Raw genomic sequence first — 22152 nt, 5'->3', positions numbered from 1 at the left:
AGACCAAGTACACCCATTCTAATCTTCCATGGTTTTAAGAGCAGTCTCCCAAGTATCCCATGGGGCTCCCCTCCTTCTCTTTTCCCCGTCATGGTGGGTCTGTTGGCCCTTTGCTGAAAAGGTCCCATTATGTGATAGGGAACAATGTGCAGGGATCACATTTACCACTACTACTGTGTGAGTGGCTGATGGTGGAGCAGTTCTTGCCTTGTACTTTGCCAATGAGCCAGCGGCTTGGGAGTCAAACTTTTGCATGCTCTATTACCGTGTGTTATTGTAGCATGTCTAGTTGGCTTCAGTGAAAGGGGACGTGAGCACTTCAGCTAATGGGTCTAATTGAGAAGGCTTGAGTTGCCACAGCCTTATCTAGTTTTGCTGTTATATTTAATATGGCCATAACAGCAAAACTCCACATTAACACCTATTGGTTTTGGAATGACATGTCCATTGGGATGCTGACTTAGACATGGCCAGTTGCGTATGCAAAGTGGTCAAATAGGCCAGGGAGGTGAACTAGCATAATAGGCAGGTGTACCACCCAAGCTCCTGCAATGTTTTAAACAAGTCTAATGGATTTGAATTGGAGATTCAGTCTCTTTATGTTTAAAATGATGCCCAAACCTGCAGCTCCAAAGAAAATAAGGAATGTCATTTGTTTTACTTGACTGTAGCCACAAAAAGTGATGAAATGCATTTCTACTGATATTAGATTTATACTGAACACACATTAGTTAATACAATATGTTAAATCTAAACATAAATACCACATAAACATAAAGTCTGAAACACCAAGACCAGAATGTTAATTTCTTACTCAGTACAGGCTTTAGTTAAATATTATGTTACAGAGATTACATACATCCTTATCTTAACAACCACACAACAGAAAGAGGTCTGACATCCTAAATACTTTCACCTTCACCTTCAACCTCCTGATGACCAAACATGGAGATAATCTACAATCTGCATGTGCTAACTGTTATGTGATACACTGGCTCAACAAGTCTCATCTTTCCTTGTAAACATTACTAAGAAGTTACTACTACAGTTTCTATAGTATCTTATTTAAAAAAATAAAACAAGCTTTTAGCAGATTTGTATCCTGGTCTACTGTTGTCTACTTAAACTAGAGTAGGTAAATGTTTACTGTGGAAGCACTTCTGTAAGAACATAAATACAGCAACTTAAATTATTATTTGGTGGTAAAAAAGGTATTTAATATCATTAAACTTGTGGTGATTCTGTGCCCATATTAATTAATATAGCTAGTTGCGATATTACAAAAACTATGCTGAGAGATAATCTGGATGATCAAATGTAATCCAAGAACCACAAAACAAGAAGCTGCTGAGACATTGTTGACACTGTACACGGTCAAGCAAGCTTAATTATCAACATGGATTCAACAAAAATTGTTGTTGACAGCTTCCTTCTTGCAAACCTATGTTGAAGTAAAACTTGCTTGTCTGTGATCAGCGTCACATAGTTGCAGCTTCTCATTTATAGCAGAACTGTTTTAATGTTTTTTGGATTACAGGTAATCCTCAGGACAAATGTTCTTTGTATATAAGGTGATTTTGTGCAGTCAAACTAGCTTTATTTATACAGGCACAGAAAACTACCAGATATCTTCCAGCTACTAAATCATGATTACTAACAAGGCATTAGAACACCATTCCACAAAGCTGATAGAATTATAGAACAATGAATAATGTAACAGTTGCTGTATGTGTATTTTTGACACAGCTTTTTTAGGAAATCCACAATAAAAAGAAAAAAAATCTGAATCATATAAATCTTTAAAATCTTAGCAAGTCACTTTTAATACCAGTGTTCCACAAGCAAGCCATGTACCCGCTCTCTCATTACCAACAACTACAAATCCCCACCTTACGAAATAACTGAAACCTAGTCTTCCAAAAAAGAGTGTGGGGCTTGGACCAAATGTTCATGTCCTCTATGATTATACAGAATGTTGTCGAAACTGTTGTTTGGTGGCAATCCAAAGTGCACCTAAAAGAGATTGTGAGAAATGCCAGAGGGGTACATCCACCAGTTAAATTCAAGGGTATACAGGGTTCAGTTGGCTAACCCCATGAGAAACAGATCTTTGCCAAAATGTCTTTCTGAGACGTTAAGACAAAGACAGATGCTATCAAAATCACTGGACTACTTACTGGCAGATCAAACTGATGATTAACATATTCACACAGTTAGTGTGATGCCAAACAGCCGAGAGAGAAAGGCAGTGAGAACCTGAGCATCCCACTCACAAGTCAGCTAGTTAAGACACTAGTTTTACTGGAGGAAATGGATAAAGGTAGGTATCTACTCACCTGCCTTCAGAAGACAGAAGCTCAGCACCTCACCTGTAACATCAACCTTTCAGTCCCATCCAACTGGGTATCATCCACACAGCTTCAGCAGCCGATGGATCTGTGCTGGGATAGGGGAAAGGGAAGGGGAGGGGAATGCACCCTAAATCCCCCTCACGCAAAGGAACTCTGCAGGTCCAACTGTACAGGATTACCAAAAACGAACAACACTGTAGTGCCTCTTTAACTTTCAAAAAGCAAGAAGTTTGAGAAATTGATCTCAGGATGAGAAGAGAGGAACTGGTGTGCTGGGGAAGATGACGCAGAGGCAGCCTCTACCTTTTGCACCGCAGATAGTGTTAATCTGAGATTGTTTTGGGGTTAGGGGGGAGAGGACACGGAGGAGGGTGGAGATGCAGAAAGGGGTAAGACTTTTTCAGAACAGGGAGGGAAAGCAAAGGAAAGGAGCAAAGGCAAGAGGAGGAGTGAAGATGGGGTAGTACAAATTGGTCAAGAATGGTTGTGGGTAGGTAAGTAGCTGTGCGAAATATTAAAACATTTAGACAGGCATTGATCAAAATGGCTTTTAAAAGACCATCTGAAATAATCAGGTCAGGATCAGAAGCTCTGATAATAATAAATGCAGTGCTACTGGCAATGGATTGGCGTCCTGTCTGCGGAGTGGTACTGCATTGCACCTAGTAATTCTGGGAAAACCGTGTCCACTGCGACACTAACGAGGAAATAAAATAATTTGTAAATAAAAGGAACGTGTGGCAATATTACATGATTCATTAAGGCGTAAATCAACGACTGTTTGTGAGAGATGCCTATGAGTGCCTCCCTCCTGTTTGCCCAATTTGCAATGGCACACATAAGTCCAGGTCAGTCATCAAGGGAGCTGATTTCCATAGATCTGGTGCAGAGATAGAACCAAAAGGCGGGGAAATAGCTGGTGAATCCATGCCGATAGGGTCTGGGAAGTAGATGCAAGAGAGATGAGAGTCAGAAACAGCTTTGTTTAGAGAGGGACAGTGGATGTAATCAGAGACCAAAAGGGGGCTGGATGTGTGAAAATCTTCTGGACAGAAGGCCAAACTTGGATTCGCTACTACCAACGTGGGATTCCCAGAGGAGGATCCATTTACACCTTGTTGCCTTGTTGTGTAAATGCACTCATACTCCTAACCATTCCATGCAAGGGAACCAAGGAGATGATAAAGAGCACCACAGAATCCCTGCAAAGTCGATTTGACTCGGTGTAGATAGGTAAAACCAGTTTCTGAGAAGAAGAGAGTGCACCAGAGAGAAAGACTGATTCCTTTCTTCTTACTATCTTGTCTTCCTTATGATGTAATGACTTTGCAGATAAGACATATCGCTTCATGCTTTTCTCACCATCTTCCTCTCATTCTCTTGATTCCCGTTCTAGAACATTGGCTTAGTGATTGTGCGATAGGTCAGCTTAAACGAGACGGCTCTATGTTGTTTCTGTCCCACAAAAAATGGACTGTGACGTACTTAGGGATAAGCACCAACTTCACTGTTTGGGGGTATGAGTCAAGTGTTTGGAAAAACTCAGCCACAAGTCAGCAGACCCATCTACGTCTTGCCAACTAACCTTGGCAGATCAATATCATCCTGACTGGCTTGGTATAATGTCAACAGGTACAATGAAGACTGGAGGCCATATACCGCTTGCGTGGGAAAGGGGTTAAATGCATTCAGGAGCTTTTTGAGAGTCCTTTTCAGTGATCTTTTGGTGGTTAGGGCTTATGGCTATTGTTGGAAAGGTTGAAGTTAAAATCCTGCTGCTGCCAACCTGCCACTGTTTGGCATTTGGGCAAGCTCCCTCTTACCCTTTTTGCTCCAGAAAAAGCTGTATCATGGCTAACTCTGATCTCTGACCTCAACTTGCCTATGAGCTTGCCAATATGTATGTAAACTGACCTGGCAGGTAACCAGGCATAACCTGGATGAAAAAGAAAGTCCTCGCCAGAAAATCCTGGTCCTAACTCAGCTAGATTATCCAGCATATCAATTTTCAACACACCCTCCTTCCCATCTATTGATTGCTTTCTTGTTACATCTTTTTACTTCTTCTTTTTGTCCACAATATCAAGCTCGTTTTAAGTAACCCAAACCTCCCCTAAAAACGACTCCCTCTCCTGGCCACACAAAGAGCCTCCTTCAAAAAGCCTTCTTGCCCTTAACCAGCTTTGTGGTGCTCAGGGTGGATCAGGCTACCAGCAGCCCAGCCAAAACACATTTACTTTTGGTACAGGGCAAGACATGAAAAGTTTTTTGAAGCCCCCACCATTTCAAAAACACAGCAAATCCCAAAGCACTCCCAAATCCACCCCCCCCTGTGACCTTACTTTTGTGGTCAGCCCTTGCTTTCATGGCCTGGTAACCCCTTGTCTGACTCTAACACTTGATATCCCTCTAAATCACCATGGTATTTGGTGTTGCCAAGTTGAGGGTGGACTCTGACTTATTTAGTAAAGCTTTTACTGCTTAACAGTAAATCCAGTAAGAAGGTGAGAGTTTTAATCTGGGATAATGTGCAGTGCTGGTGTCTAAGGCCTGCCAGATTTAACACGTGCGGCTTTCTCCTGTAAGTCTGAATGGAGCGTAGCCCAGCCCTACCACACGACTTGGTGACACCAATTAAACCTGATTATTTTTTCAGCCAAGTTGTTGTTGTGATTCAGGTAGCCGGAGAACTGGAGGGGATCCAGTTGGATGCTTGTGTTTGCCTGGGCTCTAGGGTAAGGGTTTTGCTGTGTCTCTCTAAAATGCCAGAGCAGCTAAAACAACCTGCAAGAAACAGCCTGGTGGTATTAGAAAATCTAAAAACAAACTTTTTGTGACCTCATTAAAAACTAATGAATTAATTAATTAAGAATCTGAGTATTATACAAAGTACTGGAATAAAAAGGTAGGACACATTCTGTTATTCTTCTTAGAATGTGATATTTTAAAATGATAACAATGCATTATCCTAGCTTTTGCCACAACTACACAAGAGGTAACAAAACAGAACTATGTAATCTATAAGGTAAAGCTTTAAAGTTCATGATTGCATTTAAAAATAAATAATTATACTGTGCATATATTTATACAATCTGATTTCTGATTCTGATTTGGTTTCTGATTGGAGGCCAGGTCTGTATTCATTCCCAACAAAAAAACTAAAATTAAATTCTAATTCTTAATCACTGCACCTGAGTGAACATAACCATGCTGGTATGTACTCATTATGACTTAATAACAGTAATATAAAATCTACATTTATATTCACACCACTGAACTAAAAGAAGGAAAAATAAATGGCAAGGGTGTGAGCTCCAGTTTTATTGTTTGAAAGGTCAAAATCTTAAGACGGTTGATGGATTGAAGCAGCAGAAGTTAGCACTAAGGAACCAAGAAAACAGCGGCAAGGTTTACCAAATCAATATGACAAATAAAAGTTTCAAACAAAAAACAACAAACTGTAACACCAATAAAATGAACTTTGTTTTAGAAGAAAATAAAGCCAAACTTGGTGACTGAATTCAGAAAAATATCTAATTTTCTCAGTTATTACCTTTATTTTTTTATGCATTCGACTAGCATTAGCATCATCCAATGAAGTTGTTCATGCTAAGTATGACAGAAAACCCTTATGTCTACATTTAGTTGTTATTAAAGGCAAACTGCAATAATGTTAAGCCATTGATGCATAAGAATAGCAACCACCATGCAAAAGCTGAAGTGATGAAATACAATATAAAATAAAAAATGTTTACTCCTTTCATATTCTGTAAGTATGAGAAAGCAAAACACACAAAACCTTCATTTTTGATCAGCAAGTTAAAATGACGTACAAATGACTGTTAAAAAAATGTAACTTGGCATAAACTTGGCAACCAAGTAAAGCACCTCATGGACCTAGATGGTAATTTACTCACTCACTCGCATTTAGAAGATGAAAGTTTCACCACAAGAAGGGTTTTGGCACTGGATTAATGTTTGTGTGCTTTACACTTATGGCACTGTGAATTTTGGGTAAGCAATGTAAAGGACTGACCCTTCAGATGTGCCAAGCATTTGAGCTTCTGGTTGATGATAGGTCACAATTTGATTCCAAGTTTTGGTTAACAGCTTTCACTTGGTCCAGAAATTAAGTAGGTAAAACATAAATATAATCTAATATTACTTGCAGTTGTGTGCTAATCACAGCTTAAATACAATCAGGTCAAATTTTGGATACAAAACACATGAAACAACCACATAACATGCACACAACTGACTGAGCCCAAAACCTACAAAACATACACTATATGGTGAAAAGTATGTGGACACTTCTTCTAATTACAGAGTTTTGCTAAAAGGTGTGTAGAATCAATTAAAATATAAACAAATTATAAATTAAATTTAATGCTTTTAACTTTGTGTCAAACTTTGATAAAGATCCTCTCCTGTTCCAGCATGACTGTGCCCCAAAGTGCACAAAGAGAGGTCTATAAAGACATGGTTTGGTCAGTTTGGTTTGGCCTACACAGACCCCTGACCTCAGTCCTGTTTGACAACTTTATAATTAATTCAAACTTTAAGTGCAAGCCAAGCTGCAATTTGACTGAATGAGCGCACATTTCCACAGACACTCTACAAACCTGTGAAAAGCCTTTTGAGGAGAGGGGACCAACTCATACGCTCATAAGCAGGTGTCCTCATACTTTTGTAGTGTATGTAAATACTGTCATTTTATTAAAAGATAATAAATGAGATGCAACATCTGTTTAAAAAACACATGAAATGCAGATGCCCCAAATTAACGACACAATTAAAAGCAGTTTCATTAACATCAGCACAGCCTTTTCTAATGCAAATCAACTATTAAAAAACAATTACTTGGCATATCAAATCTACACCAACAAGACCCACAATCACCACAAAACTCAAAGGCATTTCTGCACAAATGGAATAGAAGGTAAGGGCTCATTGAGTATCAGTCTAACAGCTATCAAATGACCAGATTCTCATGTGATGTGAAGCAGGGTCTCAGCCCACTGCAATCACTAAGTGGCCTCGATAAATAAAGCTAGGCATGAGGAAGTGAAGGGCATGTGAAGCGACACATGAACCCATCAGGGTTTCAGTGTGGTGGGTGACCCTATTGTAATCTAAGTAAAGAAAAAGCCATCCTGGCTGTGTGGCTGTGTGACTGTGTGTTACCAAAGCTTGGGTTTACCATGTTCAGCTAGGTTTTCAATAAAATAGCTCTATTGACCAAACCACTGCTAATCCAGCAACATCCATCTTTCTAGCACCAGGAGATTCTGATATCATAATGTTCATAACATAACATTCATAACAAGCTTTGTTTAAATTAAAAAGTTTTTTTCCTGGACAAAGAAGTGTTTTCAAATCATCTAGTCACAGAAAAGCACAGTTGTATAATCATTACAATCCCAAAACTGAGATAAAATACACGTCTCATATAGGTGTGTGTAAACTTTTAACCTCGACTGTATACAAACTTATGCTAACGGTGGTGTTTTCTTACTCTAGCTATTACTAAATGTAAAAATCAGTGTGTATAAAACATAGGCTCTGATTTACTAAATGATATGTGGGTACAATCTAACAGATTGTGTATTTAATCAGCTAGTTTATTAAATATTTCTAAAATTGAGGGTTTTGGTGAATGGCTGGTTATTTAATTACTTCTGTAAACTACCTGGAAAGCAGAGTATTAAGATCGCTAAAGGATTGTCTGTGAACTGGGTGAGCTAGCCGTTCCCACCTTAGCTGGTACTTTGCATTTTAGCATTTTAGCTTTTGCTAAGCTATAATTTAAGAACAAGCTGTGGTTTTGCCCACTTAACAAATGTAAGTTAACATTTCACTTTATGTTGTAAGTCAATATCAAGTTTTACATGTAGAAAATAGAAAAAAAAAACTTCCCATTTCAACATTTTATGTCAATTTATTGTAAAATTCTGTAAAATAGGATTTGGTTTAGGTATTTTGTTGACAGTTTGTTCACTCGCACCTTCACACTGCAGCCTTGATCATGCACAGAATTAACAGCCTGTATATTCTAATCCCTATATCTCTAAAATGTCTGATTTATTTTATTTACATTAACCCTTTTTGTTACTTTTTGCCATTTCTAATATGTACTGATTTATATTATTTAAACAGTAAATTGGCCAATCAAAAGAATATGCACCTAAAATAACCTCAAGGTTGCCAGATTTTTTAACAAAGTGCTGCAATCCACACTGCTGTGCTGTTTACAAAGACTCCTAATCCAGTCGTAGCCAATTGGAGCTTATCTCTCTACAGGTGCTGCTACGTGCGCCCATGACACTTTTCTGATTAACGGCTAGGAGCGCAGTCTTACAGAGCCAAGCACTCTACCAGGCAGGCGTTTCAACCGGTCAGTAGAGGCCGCAATTGCCTCAGTGACGAGGAAGCCTGTTTTAGCCAGTGTCCCTGCCCCTACAGACACACAGCCAATCATGTGTCTGTGTAGGCACCTGGCTTGCTGATAGCAGAGCTGAGATTCGAAGTTAAGAGCTCTCAGTGCAAGAGCTCAGCACTGGTGGGCTAGCGTGTTTTACCAAGCATGGACACATTTATTGGGTGATTATATGTTCTGCCCACCAAATGCTTAATAAATCAGGCCCAGAGTTTTTTGAAACAGCGAAGTGTAATCTATTTGTAAATATTAAAAATATGAATGATAAAAGATATGCATGCGATCCTGAGAAGCATTCACCATCACATACATCTGCAATGCAAGCAATTATTAAGAGGCGAGTTAAAACATCTTAAAAAATACACCAGTGTCTAAACATGGCCTCACTTCACAAGCTATTGTGTGAAAACAATAGCCAGCAGTAGGTCTTCCAATGTCAGTGTTTAACAGATGACTGGCTTTCAACAATATCTCAGAAAGGTTTGCCGAAATATAAATCTCTTCCAAACTCAAGAGTTTAAAATGATTTATTATCATCTGGTCCCTTTTTCTAATCGTAGTCCAGCTGATTGTATCTCTTGCTTCACTGAGTCTTGGGCACCACCAGGATCTCATCTCCATCCCGTATGCTGTAGGAATGGAGGGCTCGTCCTCCGTATTTTAGCTCCTGAGGTGCTAGTGCATATCCCAGCTGCCTGTCGATGTAGTAGACGCGCATCTTGTTGGCTGGCAGCTGTATGACAGGCCTGAGCTGTTTCTTCAGGTCGGCAACGGTCTGGTCCAGCCGGAGCTCCAGCTGTTTACTGTGGTCACCGAAACGTATCTCGACCTGGGCACAGCTCAGCGGACGCAGATCCACCTCTGCCAGAGGCTCCAGGCGACCGTAACGTGCCATGAGTGTGTGGAACCTTTAGGAGGCATGAAACAAAGAAACTGAATTAACTAATGTCTAATATGTGTCCACTTGTCGTCCTTAAAATGTTTTTATGAACTTGGATAAAAGCCTTTTACAGTGTGTATAATACCCAACTGTAGCTAAACACACTTGTCGGGGGGTCAACTTCCTAGTGCAATGACATCCCTTCCACCCTAAAATGAAGCACCAATTAGGCTCTCTTGGACTCCCAGAGACAGATGGCTGTGGCACTTTTGGATATCAGACTTAAATAAGATGAGATTCCAGATGCACCTCTGGCACAGACTTGCTGAAGGTGCCAGATTCAGCAATGGCAAATCCAGACATAATATGAGGTGTCTAAGCTAATTCATTTATGTTCTAACCTAAATAATTTGGGTGGCACAACAGGCTAATACACGAGCACATCACCTTGGAGTCTCAGCCATGCTACTGGCTCAACAGACACAACTGGACATGTCTGAGGGAGGAAAGGTCGGACATGGATTCCCCCCATTTGCTGCTGCAACAGTGACTCTTGTTGTCTGGTCAAGGCTCTCTTTAAGTAGAGGGGCAAGGGCAAAGGCAATAGGAAAACTATTCCCTTTAACATAAACATCAACATCAGTCCAGTGTAGACTGACTGTATTTTTGGGTGCATTTATCACTGCTGTATTTCTGTTCCTGCTTTGCATTGTACAACCAGTCCTCAAGCCATGAGAACACTATTACTGCGCCCCACCTCTCCAAAGTTACTAAAGGTTTGTGGGAAAGATAAGAAAAGATCAGACAGGAATTATTCAAAAAAAAGGGGGGGTTTCTTTTTTGCTTTAAAGTACAACAGTAACAGTCATGCCAATCAAAGTAATTTCCCTCCAAGCCTGCCAAGAAAAGTGCCCTCACAAAGTGCAGGCTGAGCGTGGGTAGGTGCCCGCGACTACGAACCTCCGCCATGGGAATACCGCTCCATCCGTACAAAGTGCCACTCTGTCTAGGGAAAAAAGCAGACCTCACTCAAAGGCCTCATTTAGCCAAGGCTAAACTCTCTTAAATACAAGAGAAATCACATTGGTGGTGATAACACGGTCGACCTGAATTCCAACAGCGCACTGTTCTCTGATCAGCCCGGGAGATGAGATTGGACAATAGTGGGTAGTAAGTACAGCGGGTTCATAGCAGGAGATTTACAGTGAGTCTACTGTACGTACTGTAATAGTGTACGAGATGAACCTTACAGACACAGAAAGGGGACATGCTGAGACAGATACTATACAGTGACTTGTCTTCTAAGGACACGACGATGACATCTTCAGTTGGGCGGGTTTTCTACAAGACTGCCTGGAGACAACCTGGAAGATTAGCTAGGTACTAGAGCTGCCCAATATCACTGTATTTAAATATATAATACATATACATGTAATTTTTTTTGCCTTAAAAATGTATATTTGTGTATTAAAAGGCATTCTATTCTATTCTATTCTAAAAACATAACTACTGGTGACTACTGGAAGGATTTGCTGCAAATAGTTTTTACTAGTTTGCATTAGCCGTTGAAGTGTGTTTGATGCCAAATATTTGATCATTTTGCCTCATCCCTTGACAAATGCTCATGCTCCACAGATTAAAACCCAGTTTGAGGCCATACATCATAAACCACTGTGCTTTATTTGTGTATGTTTTTGTTAATAATACAGTTGAAACCAGGTTTATTGTCCTTTGTTTGAGTATTTAAATGACGTGATATGACTGCATCAACCGTCTCCCAAACACTTTATGGACCACACACAAAGCAATGTCCATAAAGATATGATCTGGCAAATTTGGTAAGACCTGCAAAGCACGCTTGTCTCATCCCCATTGGACATCTCATTGAGAGCCTTTCCAGAAGAGTGGAAGCTGTTATTGCTTCAAGGGTGGAGATGGGGGGTCAATACAGCCACCTTACAAAATCAAGATCGAGTTTTGACATTTCCTAGCCTCTTTTCTCGTCTCTAGTCTTGGATACGAATCCCTACCTTGTCACTGTTGCTGGCCAAGCCAAGTTTATGGTTACTCAGGTCCTAAAGCCCCTGTTTCATTTAATCACTCTGCCTTCACCTCATTCCTTTCTTCCTGTGCCACCTCTTCCATCTTTCATCCATTACCCTATTTCTCTCCAGCCATTTACAATCCTGGTTGTGCTGTCCGTCCCCACATCTGTGGTTTTGGGTTCTCAAAGGCTGGTGGCTGTGTAGAGTCTTTAATCTTTGCTTTCAGCATGTTATTTACTCCAGCCACACTGAACATTTGATTTAAAAAATTTTGCCAAAAAAAAACATGTGGATCATTTGAGTAGATGTTATACGATAAAGAGAACTATGCTATATGACCAGAAGTATATGGAAACCTGACAATGAGCTTGTTGGACACACCAATCCAACACATATAAACACCCTTTCCATCAGTTGTGGCTACAAGAGCCTCTACTCCTCTGAGAAGGCTATCCAACAGATTTTGGAGTGTGTCTGAGTGCTCCCATTCTCTCCCTTGATGCACAAGGGCTCTCTACACAAAGTTTTACTGGCAAATATTATTTGAACCAGACACTTCATGCAAATCAACTTAACTGCCTCAGTAATCAGGGTTTTCACTGTTATATTAAAGGTCAACCTCAAGACCTCCCACGTCACTCTTTGTCTTTCTCTATTAGCTGAAAGACAGATACCTTCTTCTTCAGAAGGGAGAGCAAGCTGTCTGGTGTTTACCTTACACCATTATATGCTACACCTGAAGCACCTGCCCTCTCATGGCCCTTTTCTTTACCAAGCCTGACCTTTACTCCTTAGGGAACCTTGTCATGTCATGGGATCGAAAAAAGAAAAGAAAGAGAGATAGAGACATGGTTTGACTGACGCAAAACCCAGTCTATTTAAGCTATGAAGTCCCACCCACCGTTGTGGCTATAACAGCCTCTGCTCTTTTAGAAAGGCTTTCCACAGCATTTGGAGTGTGTCTGTGGGAATATTTTTTTTTGATCATCATACAAAAAAGCTGTTTGTGAGAGCTGGTGTTGAAACAAAAGGCCTAGATTGCCATGGATGTTTCGATTCAAGCCAGTTGTCTTTTCACTCTCATGCACAGTTACAGAAGACTGATTTGCAATAAGCCTGAATAGACAAACTGGTAAGCAGAAATCCAGGTACCTTGAAGGACGCTGTCTACACGACTATTTGAATAATTCAATAGTACTTCCAGAACCTGATCGTAATCTGTGGGGAAGTAAGTGCAATCTTCTTGATGTTATTGATATGCAAATGTCTCATGTGCAAATCCTTGATGGCACACTGTGGTAAGAAAATTACCTTCATTACTGTCCAGGAATAAAAGTACTTTCTTTGAACTTGTTTCTGTTGTGCACCCATTAAATATATAAACCAACCATTTAAAATGCTTAACAGTACATAGAAGGAAAAAACAGACAACTTTGATAAAAAAATGCTCTATACAACTACCAATTAAGTCAAATAAAACCATGCCCATAAAACACTGATAGCCTGAAAACAAAAGCTCCTCATCCCAAGTGCCCGGACTAGCAATTTTTCCACCCCTGGCTAAACATGGAGCTTTTGTTAACTTTTAAGAGACCCATTTATAATGCCAATAACCTCTACCTCTGAATTCGGGAATCCCTGTGTCATACCTGCTTATACATCTTCATCAATTTACCCAGTGTGTAAACCATGCAGAGAACCGAGAGAGAGGCAGGGTAAGAGAATGATTCATCATTCCACATTGCTTTAAAAAAATCCACCTGGCATCTCAGTCTCCTTCAACCCAATGAAAGACTGGGTAGAAGAATGAGAGGTGGAGGATATAAAGAAAAAGAAAAAAAGAATTAAGCTGCCACCTTGTATATCAGTTTCCTTGCCAGAGTATTCGGGCACAAAGGCGTCTTTGAGGAGGCAGAGACTGGATGCTTTGTCCACCAAAGGTTAGCCTCCTGTACGACAGGAGAGCGGGATGGAAAAACGGTCTCTACCAGGTTAAGAACAACACGATGGACTAAAGTAAGTGGGGGATCCCTCTTCTTCGGCTAGCCAAAAACTTCTCAACAAAGAGACAGGGACGAAGAAGAGAAGAAATAGAAAGGGCGGGATGGGAGTAGGACAACATCATGAGTGGGACTCGAACTATATTATGATTGAGGTGATAAGAGATAAGAATTAAAAACCATTGGAATGTAGAGCGATGAGTTAAACATCCAGTAAGTCCATTATAGAAATCTGATTGTTGGTTGACGTGCTGACCCCTAACGGGAACAACCGTATAAAGAAGAGGAAGGTTGACATTGTGTTTGAGTTAATGATCCCTGGTCTGCTTTGAATGGATCAATGCTCACAGAGACCTGCACTCAACAGCAATCGCGAGTTCGAATCTCGGCTCCGCTATCGGCCAGCTGGGCGCTTACACGAACAGTAATTGGCATGTCTTGGTGAGGGAGGACTGGAGGGATTCCTAATCGATGGCACCTGCACAGAAACAGGGGATAATAGGGATCGGTGCATGACTATCTGTGCGTAAGATGGATTATATTGTGTTCAGTTATTTAGAGAAAAAAGCTATCCAACTCCCATATTAGCCCTGTAAAAAAGTAATACTCCTCATAGATACTCAGTCTACCAGTTAACTAAATATAACTTGTAATCCAATATGGTTAGGTAATCGCAGACAGGCTTGATGTCAGTCAGTTACAAATAATATAAATCTCACTCATCTCAACCCTCAACATAAAGGCAAACAGTTGCCTTCAATTGTATACAGTGACACCAAAATGTTTGTGTGTGTATGTGTGTGTGTGTGTGTGTGTGTGCATGTGGTTTACCTCTGTGGTAATTCATCTTCAGGGCAGTCCAGGTGGTAACGGATGTAAAAGCGTTCTGCATCCTCTCTTTCTCCGTCTGTCACCACACTGCCATTCAAAATGGTCACAGAAGGCAAACTGCAGACCAGAGAAAATATTAATATAATGAATAGCATGGCGATGGAAAATCCTGCAGATGTGCATTAATTAATGCAGATGTGCATTCATTCTCTAAAGGGAACAGCTGTCTGATATAAGTGTAATAACAATTCCAAATTAATGTACCGGTACCTAACCGAACATAACCAGCTTGGAGTGTAATTATCACAAAAAAAGGAAATACAATAATATTAGACTTGATAGTCGATAGACTAGATATTACAGGTTGCATCTGCATCTGTTAGGTGCCGCTTATAAAATGATAACTGTCTGTACATACTAGATTGATGTGCCTATTAAAATGCCCCATATATGCCACTAATTTAGGAGCTGTTTATTTGTTTTGCTGTGAACACTCACTGTGCTACAATGAGATAGCGTCTCTCCTGGTCCGTGTAGGGCTGCAGTAGTGGAATGCCCATCAGACGGACCTCCTGCAGCTTTGGGAAAGAATTCAGTTGCTCAATGTCCTCCCAGCTACTCAGACCTTCAACACATCAACAACAAACACATAGGAGTTGTGGGCCACCTATAAATGTATTCTAAAAGAGAGAGACTTTAGACATGCCTGCTATAGTCCTAAACAGACCTGAGTTGTGCAAATTGATGCTGCGCAAATTCGGGAACAGGCGCTGCAGGGAGTCCTCTGCCTCGTGGATGTTGTAAAGTGAGTTGTTGGCGAGGATGAGTGATGACAGGCGTGGATACATGATGCCCAGCTTGCGTACCTCACTCCACTCCTGCAGCTGATTATCAGTAATGTGCAGCAGGCGCAGAGATGGGCAGGGCACCCGAGACATGTTCACACGCTCATACTCATTCAGACACAGGAAGAGCTCCTCCAGCCTACAGCAGAGATAACGTGTCAATAAGTCACAAACAGGAAACACACACACTGAAGTGCGCACCCACGATCATGCATTCACACGTGCACGTACTTTCATGCATACAGGACCGGAATGCTGAGATATAAAGTCAAGCTGAAGTCAAATGTTTATGTACACTTGTAAGGGACACATAATCTATAGACAAAACCCTGAAATTTGCCAAAAAATAATGCTTTTAAAAAGTGAAGATCTACTATGAAGTATACACTCTAGGACTCGTATATACGTATATAAATAAAAAAAGGTCTTAGAGATAACTGTCTTAAAGTATTCCGTTTAACTTCCTGCCACCCACTAAGCTGTAATGCACATGTGTGTACAGACCCTGAGCTGAAATTCAATTAGCACATTTTAAATAAATGAACCAAATTCTTAATAATTAAGCACTTATTAGTGAGACAAATTCTGTGCCATCCTATAAAGTCAACATGCTTACTCTGGAATTTCTTGGGTGATCGTGTGCACCATGTCCCAGGAGATCTGTGTGTTATTGAGGACGAGGCGGCGGAGGCCTGAGAAAGCTTCTGCATTTCCAGGTTCCAGGTTGGATCCACTCAGAGGATTCATACTCAGATTCAGAAAGTCCAGGTGAGGGATGTTCGACAAGATCTTACTGATCTGCAGAAAAACACACAAAGACACACAGAGTCTTGATGATCAAAACAACATAAGAAATCACTGAGTAATTCCATAAATTACTTATTTGACAAATGTAACATTAATGTAAATGTAACCGGGGTGTATAATTATGCAACAGAAAAGCACCTAAAAAAGCAAGTAATCAAATAATAATACATTTAAACACTTTACTTGTATTTTAATAGACTTGTCAATAAAATGGGAACAGGTGCATTTTAAGAATCGCCCAGAACCTGATATGCAGAAGGCAGCTTGTGAGAAGTGCTGGTACGCAAGAAAAACTCACTTTACATCAAACAGTAAAATGTATAAGTGCAGGTACTGCATTTCGGGTGCGTACCGGCCAACTTTAAGCACTAGATGTAATTGAAGATGAATGAACAAGGGTTTGGAAGAAGTACTTTTGTATTACAAAAACCAAGAACATTATTTAAAAGGGTCTAAATTTAAAGTGCATTCAAGACTGAATCAGCATTTTTGTTCTAAATGCATTTTGTAATATTTGAAAACATTCTTGTTAAATACTAAAGTTGTTTTTAATTATGCAAAGGAACAATTCCAGTCTGGACCACCAACATTACTGTAATGATGGGAGTGCTTTCTTCCAGGATTACAAAGCTCTTATCCACAGGGCATGAGGAGTCACTGAGTGGGTTGATGAAACTCTTTACTGTCAACAGACCTCAAATTGAAGATGTAGTACTTATACATATATATATATCAGTCACTGCTCTACATCAGCATCATCAATACACTATTTGGGGTCATATTCTTTTTAAAAAAAATGATGTTCCATCCCTCTAGTACACTTCCAGGAACATGTGGAATACGAGCCAATCTCTTCTGTCAGGTGATAATGGTCGGACAGTTGATAAATTTGTGCCATACGTCTTCAGATGCCATGAGCTCAACTGTGGGTCTTATCGAGAGAATGGTACTGTTTCCCAGTGTAGTTTCTAGTCACATAACGGACCAGAAAACACCACAATTCACAGACTGAGTGCCACCCAGTGGCCAGACAATCCCAACTCATCCTGCTGTGGACTGAGCTTTCTCTAAAGATTACTATTTAGTGTACAGTATGTGACACTACACAGTACAGCTCCACTAAAGTCCGTTGGCTGACACCTACCTGTAGAGTCGTGCACTACAATCACACATGGTCGCAAAAAGCCAAATGCAGAGACACAATTACAGCTTTATGTGCTATTATTAAAAACAAACAAAAACATTTATAATCTTCAGCATTCATCATTCCTACACACAAGTTTTACCTCTCCCCAGTCTTTGAACTGGTTGTGAGACAGGTCCAACTCCACCACATGAGCGCAGAACGTAGCCACTTCCTCATCGTCTCCAGCCTGACTTATTCCACAGCCATCCAGAACCAGCACACTGGGCAGATTCACACGATCTAAATGAAGGTAAACAATAAACTGAAGATGATCAGGAATCAATAACTTGCACTGCATCTTTACACCTAGAATACACAGTCACACTATGCTCTTAGTGAATTATCCACCTATCATGCAGACACCTCGACCAAACTACAGTAATCACATTTTTGCAGCAGCAGTGAAAACCTGTCGACTTCCCTCCCTCATGAAACACAGACTGCATTTCAAATCATACATTTGTATATCTGTTTGGTTAATTATGGGATGGCAGGAGGTCATGAGATTTCCAAACAGCATATTCATGTATATTCATATGAAATAATTAAATATGATACATTATTGAAGTTATGTATCACACATAGTATGATTATAGTACAGTACATTATAATATAAAGACCATTTAAAACAAGTTAAACAAGTGATGCTTTAGAACAGAAAATTAGATTTACAGACATAACCATTTAAAAACTCACCTTTGACAGGCGAACCTTGAGGACTGGTGCGGATCACCACTCCAGCACCAGGTCCACGGCAGTATGGGAAGTTGTCAGGGTTGTACTTCTCACTGATGACCTGAACTAGAGTGCGACCGCCTTCGTCCTCCAGATCCATATCAACCTCCATTTCTACTTTCCTCCTTTCTCCTGATTACATGAAAAGTGTAAGTGAAAGGAAAGGAATTCTTAAATTATGTATGAATGAATCTGCACTGCACAGACACTCGGTTTTTACCCTTGCCACTGAGTGAACATTTGAATCTGATTGAACTTTGACTCTTGAAGTTTGACTTGAAGTTTGCCGCTGACTTTTTCAAATTGCCAGCAATAAAACAAACTGTTTATATGACATAGTCAAAAGTAAGGCACAGACACGACAGAGAGAAACTGATTCTTACTGTTTAAGAAAATCCTGAACTGTTTAATTCAATTTTAAATGAAAAACATGCCATTGTGAGAAAAAATATGGCAGGGTGGTGAAATAAGGAGCAATTCCATGTTTCTTAATCCTGGAAATGACGACTATCACCAGCTTACTTGTTTTAAAGTAAAATACATTTCATACAAAACTGCTTGTAAATAAGCTGTCAATACTGTCAGTTAATATTGTGTGTATTGTTTTTAAGCTTGTTGCTTAGCGGTACAGCCAGCAGAAAGCAGTTTTGCTACATATAATGTGAAAGGTGTAAACAACACGGTAGGCGACAATATTCACTCAACCTCACTGTGAACTAAGCACTAAAAACGTATCTAAATATTTCAATACAGCTGATTTAGTCATTGGTTTTGTTCCAGAATCTACGTACACTGACCGCTTTTAAAGTGGAAAGGTAAAGACAGAAATCTGGCTACAATTAGCTAGGGAATGCATTTTAGGACGTTGTAATTTATAATAGGACTTCTTATTGCAAGGAGCAAAGGTCATGAGTGGGTGAAACCAGAGTAGTAAGGCAGTGGAGGGACAGGTGGAGCCTGAAAGCCCAGTTTCAAACACTAGCTTGAATAGAAAACACTTTGACTGAAAATAAAAGGGGAAAATGTGTTACAAGACAAAGCCAAGTATTTCTGTAACGCTCTACTTTGTGAATCCAATGTAAGTTAAAACAACTGAAAAACATTGTTACCTTACAGCTTGAAAGTCCTGATGTAGTCCAGTTTTAGATGCCAACCAGTTACACAACTGCTGTGTTGTGTATTTGGGACACTTGTTGAAACTCAGACATTCAGATAAGATTGGAGCCTAAATCTGGCCCTGAGGACAATCAGGTCTGGGACCGGGTTGCCCCATTTAGCATACACTATCAAACCACAAGAAAAAAAAAAACAGAAGAGTGAAGTAAAGATGTAAAGATAAAGAGGGAATAAACATTTCACATGCAGCACTAACAGTGACAAAACAGCCATTCATCTGTTGCTGTTGTGACTTCAGCACAATGAGGGTGACTTTTGCATTAGGAAAAAAGACTCTGCTTGACATCATCCTCCTACAAAGGATTTTTCTAACTCACTGCACTTCACTCTTTAAAGCATGATACCATTAAAACTGTACAGATGCACAGAGAATGCCTTTTTATTCACACTATTATTTAATTATTCTGAAAAAAAAAAACTGATCTTAATGGAGGCCCAGATTGATCAACCCTTATGGAATAAAATTGTCAACTCAAAATGTGAGTTCTCTTTCTCATTTCTTTACTTCAAATGTTAAACCACTGTACACAAAATACAACCATTAAGACATCATTGCTTATCATAGAGTCTGTGTGTGTCAGCCACACCCACTGCTAATAGGTGTATGAACCCTGTTATTTAGAATACATTTTATTTGAGAAAGCTGTACTTTGTGGACAATACAAAATTGTTTTGCTGGGCTGCCATTAAGAAACCTTTGATATAAAAGCCAATGCTCAAAGACGCTTAGCTTGATGTACCCGCAATGTCTGCTGCCAGCTGTTTAGTAAGGATGAAGAATTCATAAAGGTATAGGCGCCAGTTGGTTGAAATCATTAGGTCCAATGATTGCTGTGCATGGTCACCGAGCAGTCTACAACAGGGCAGTTGTAGCCTAGCGGTTAAGGTAATGGACTAGTAAGCATAAGGTCCCTGGTTCAAACCCCACCACTGCCAGGTTACCACTTTTGGGCCCTTGAGCAAGGCCCTTAAGCCTCAACTGCTCAGACTGTATATTGTAAATTGCTTTGGATAAAAGCGTCTGCTAAATGCCGACAAATATGAAGCAATTGTACAGTACCAGGTGCACCCTATGGTGCATTCTTTCCTGATGATAATGTCAATATTCCAGGATAATTGTAATTTTCGGGTTGTATGAAACAGAAATGCTGTTCACTAAACTGCAAAATGTAAACATGAATGGCGTTTTATTTTTGGAACCTCACAATGATAGCTAAACTGCCATGTTTGTGTAAATAAACTGGAGGGCTGACACGTCAAAAGAGTCCAAAGAGCAAATAGACATAGACTTTGACCCTTTAACATAGGTTAATTAAATAATTATTAGTTAAAGTGATTATTCCTTTTCTGAAATATCACTATTAAGCATAACACGCTTCAGGTTGAAGGTGACTCCCTGAGGTCTTGTGTCTCTTTAAATAACCTTAGTGAACTGAGCATGCGCAGACACACGAACAGCTGCGGAATGTGCGTCTATGTTGTTGAATTTTAAAAGTATTACCATGACGACAACTTGCACTGTTTAAATTTTGACAGACAATGTAAACATATAAAATATAAAGTAGCACAATGTTACTCGCACTGGTTTAGCTCGGTAAAAGTGTGACGCTATGGAAATAGAGGGGTGGTTTTTCCTGCTTTAATGTCATTTTAGTCACCAAAGTACACAAAGTACTGTAGCTCGATCTGCCTTCAAACAACACGGTGTGCGCCAGCAAACAGCCAAACAGTAAACACACTTGATGTTATAATGTACCGGAACCGACTAAACCTCACAATCTGTACATTTTACACAATTAATGCATAAAAAATAAAGCACAGAGTTAAACACAGTTTATAACACGCGACAGTTGTATGAGCCAATCAGCGCTCGTGTTGTTGTTTATATTCTGATATGCAGAAAGCGAGCACCACCCCGCAATATATTTTAAACACACACTTAAATACACGCTTAAATATAAACATTACCATTAAAACTAGATGCCATTACAGTAAAACATTAACAGGTTAAAATGCATTGTTGACACTGTACAGTTTCAGAATACAACAGTGACTGGCTGTGACTACAAACCATTATTTTGCACGACCGACGCTTCGATCCGAAATAACGCGACAAGCCGAATAAGTGCAACATAGATCACATTAATAACAGTCAGAATATAATTCCTGATATTCCTACCGACACCCTGCTGTCTCGCTGTCTCTGTCTCTCTCTCTCTCTCTCTCTCTCTCTCTCTCTCGCTCTCTCTCTCTCTCTCTCTGTTGTTTTTGTTGCCGATTGAACAGAGTGGGGAATCAGAGTAGTGCCGTGTCGTTTGCAAACGAGTCGGTTCTTTAATACGACTCTTTTAGGTCAAAGGTGGGAGTCGACTCAGGAGGACAAGAGTTTTTAAAGTGCAACAAAAACGTTTTGCAATTTTTTAAAAACGGGAAAAGTTCACTGAAGGGACATGGTGTTTTTCCTTTTTCTTTAAGTATTAACAATTACCCAGACCTCTTACCACATTTCCTTCCACTTCCAGCCATGTCCAAGGTTCTATCACAATGCTTCTACAACTTCTCATCAACCCATCATTTCCTAATTCCTAAATCCATGCACAGATATATATATATATATTGTTTTATAGCTACGTGGTGGCTGGTGAAGTCTGTGCCACACAGCAAAGCAAAATGGGTTCTGGAGACTGGGTTTGATTTCTTAAGTGATTTCAAGTGTGAGCAAGTGAGTAAATGGGTGTGTTTGTGTTATTACAGACAGACAGACAGACAGACAGACAGACAATATTAGCAACTTTGAATCTGGAGAAATCCAGTAGCACTACCTGTTAAACAAAGAGCCTTTTGAGTCATCTTTGGGTCA

The 22152-nt window shown here is 39.9% G+C and overlaps 1 protein-coding gene across 1 annotated transcript; it reads right to left on the bottom strand.

The window, feature by feature from the left end:
- Positions 1–9296: 9296 nt before the first annotated feature.
- tbcelb (tubulin folding cofactor E-like b) lies at positions 9297–21590 on the bottom strand. The gene is made up of 9 exons (XM_062989100.1): positions 21472–21590; positions 19226–19399; positions 18078–18248; positions 17482–17621; positions 16005–16186; positions 15271–15527; positions 15042–15168; positions 14544–14660; positions 9297–9695 (listed from the first exon to the last, which is right to left on the bottom strand). The coding sequence occupies exons 3-9, from the start codon at positions 18226–18228 to the stop codon at positions 9371–9373; spliced, it is 1299 nt and encodes a 432-aa protein (XP_062845170.1). The 5' UTR covers positions 18229–18248; positions 19226–19399; positions 21472–21590; the 3' UTR covers positions 9297–9370.
- Between the last annotated feature and the right edge of the window lie 562 nt (positions 21591–22152).

Source organism: Trichomycterus rosablanca, chromosome 26, assembly GCF_030014385.1.
Source record: "Trichomycterus rosablanca isolate fTriRos1 chromosome 26, fTriRos1.hap1, whole genome shotgun sequence".
Lineage (NCBI taxonomy): Eukaryota > Metazoa > Chordata > Actinopteri > Siluriformes > Trichomycteridae > Trichomycterus > Trichomycterus rosablanca.
Note: the sequence above shows the minus strand (reverse complement) of the source record. Positions and strands in the feature narration are given on the sequence as shown.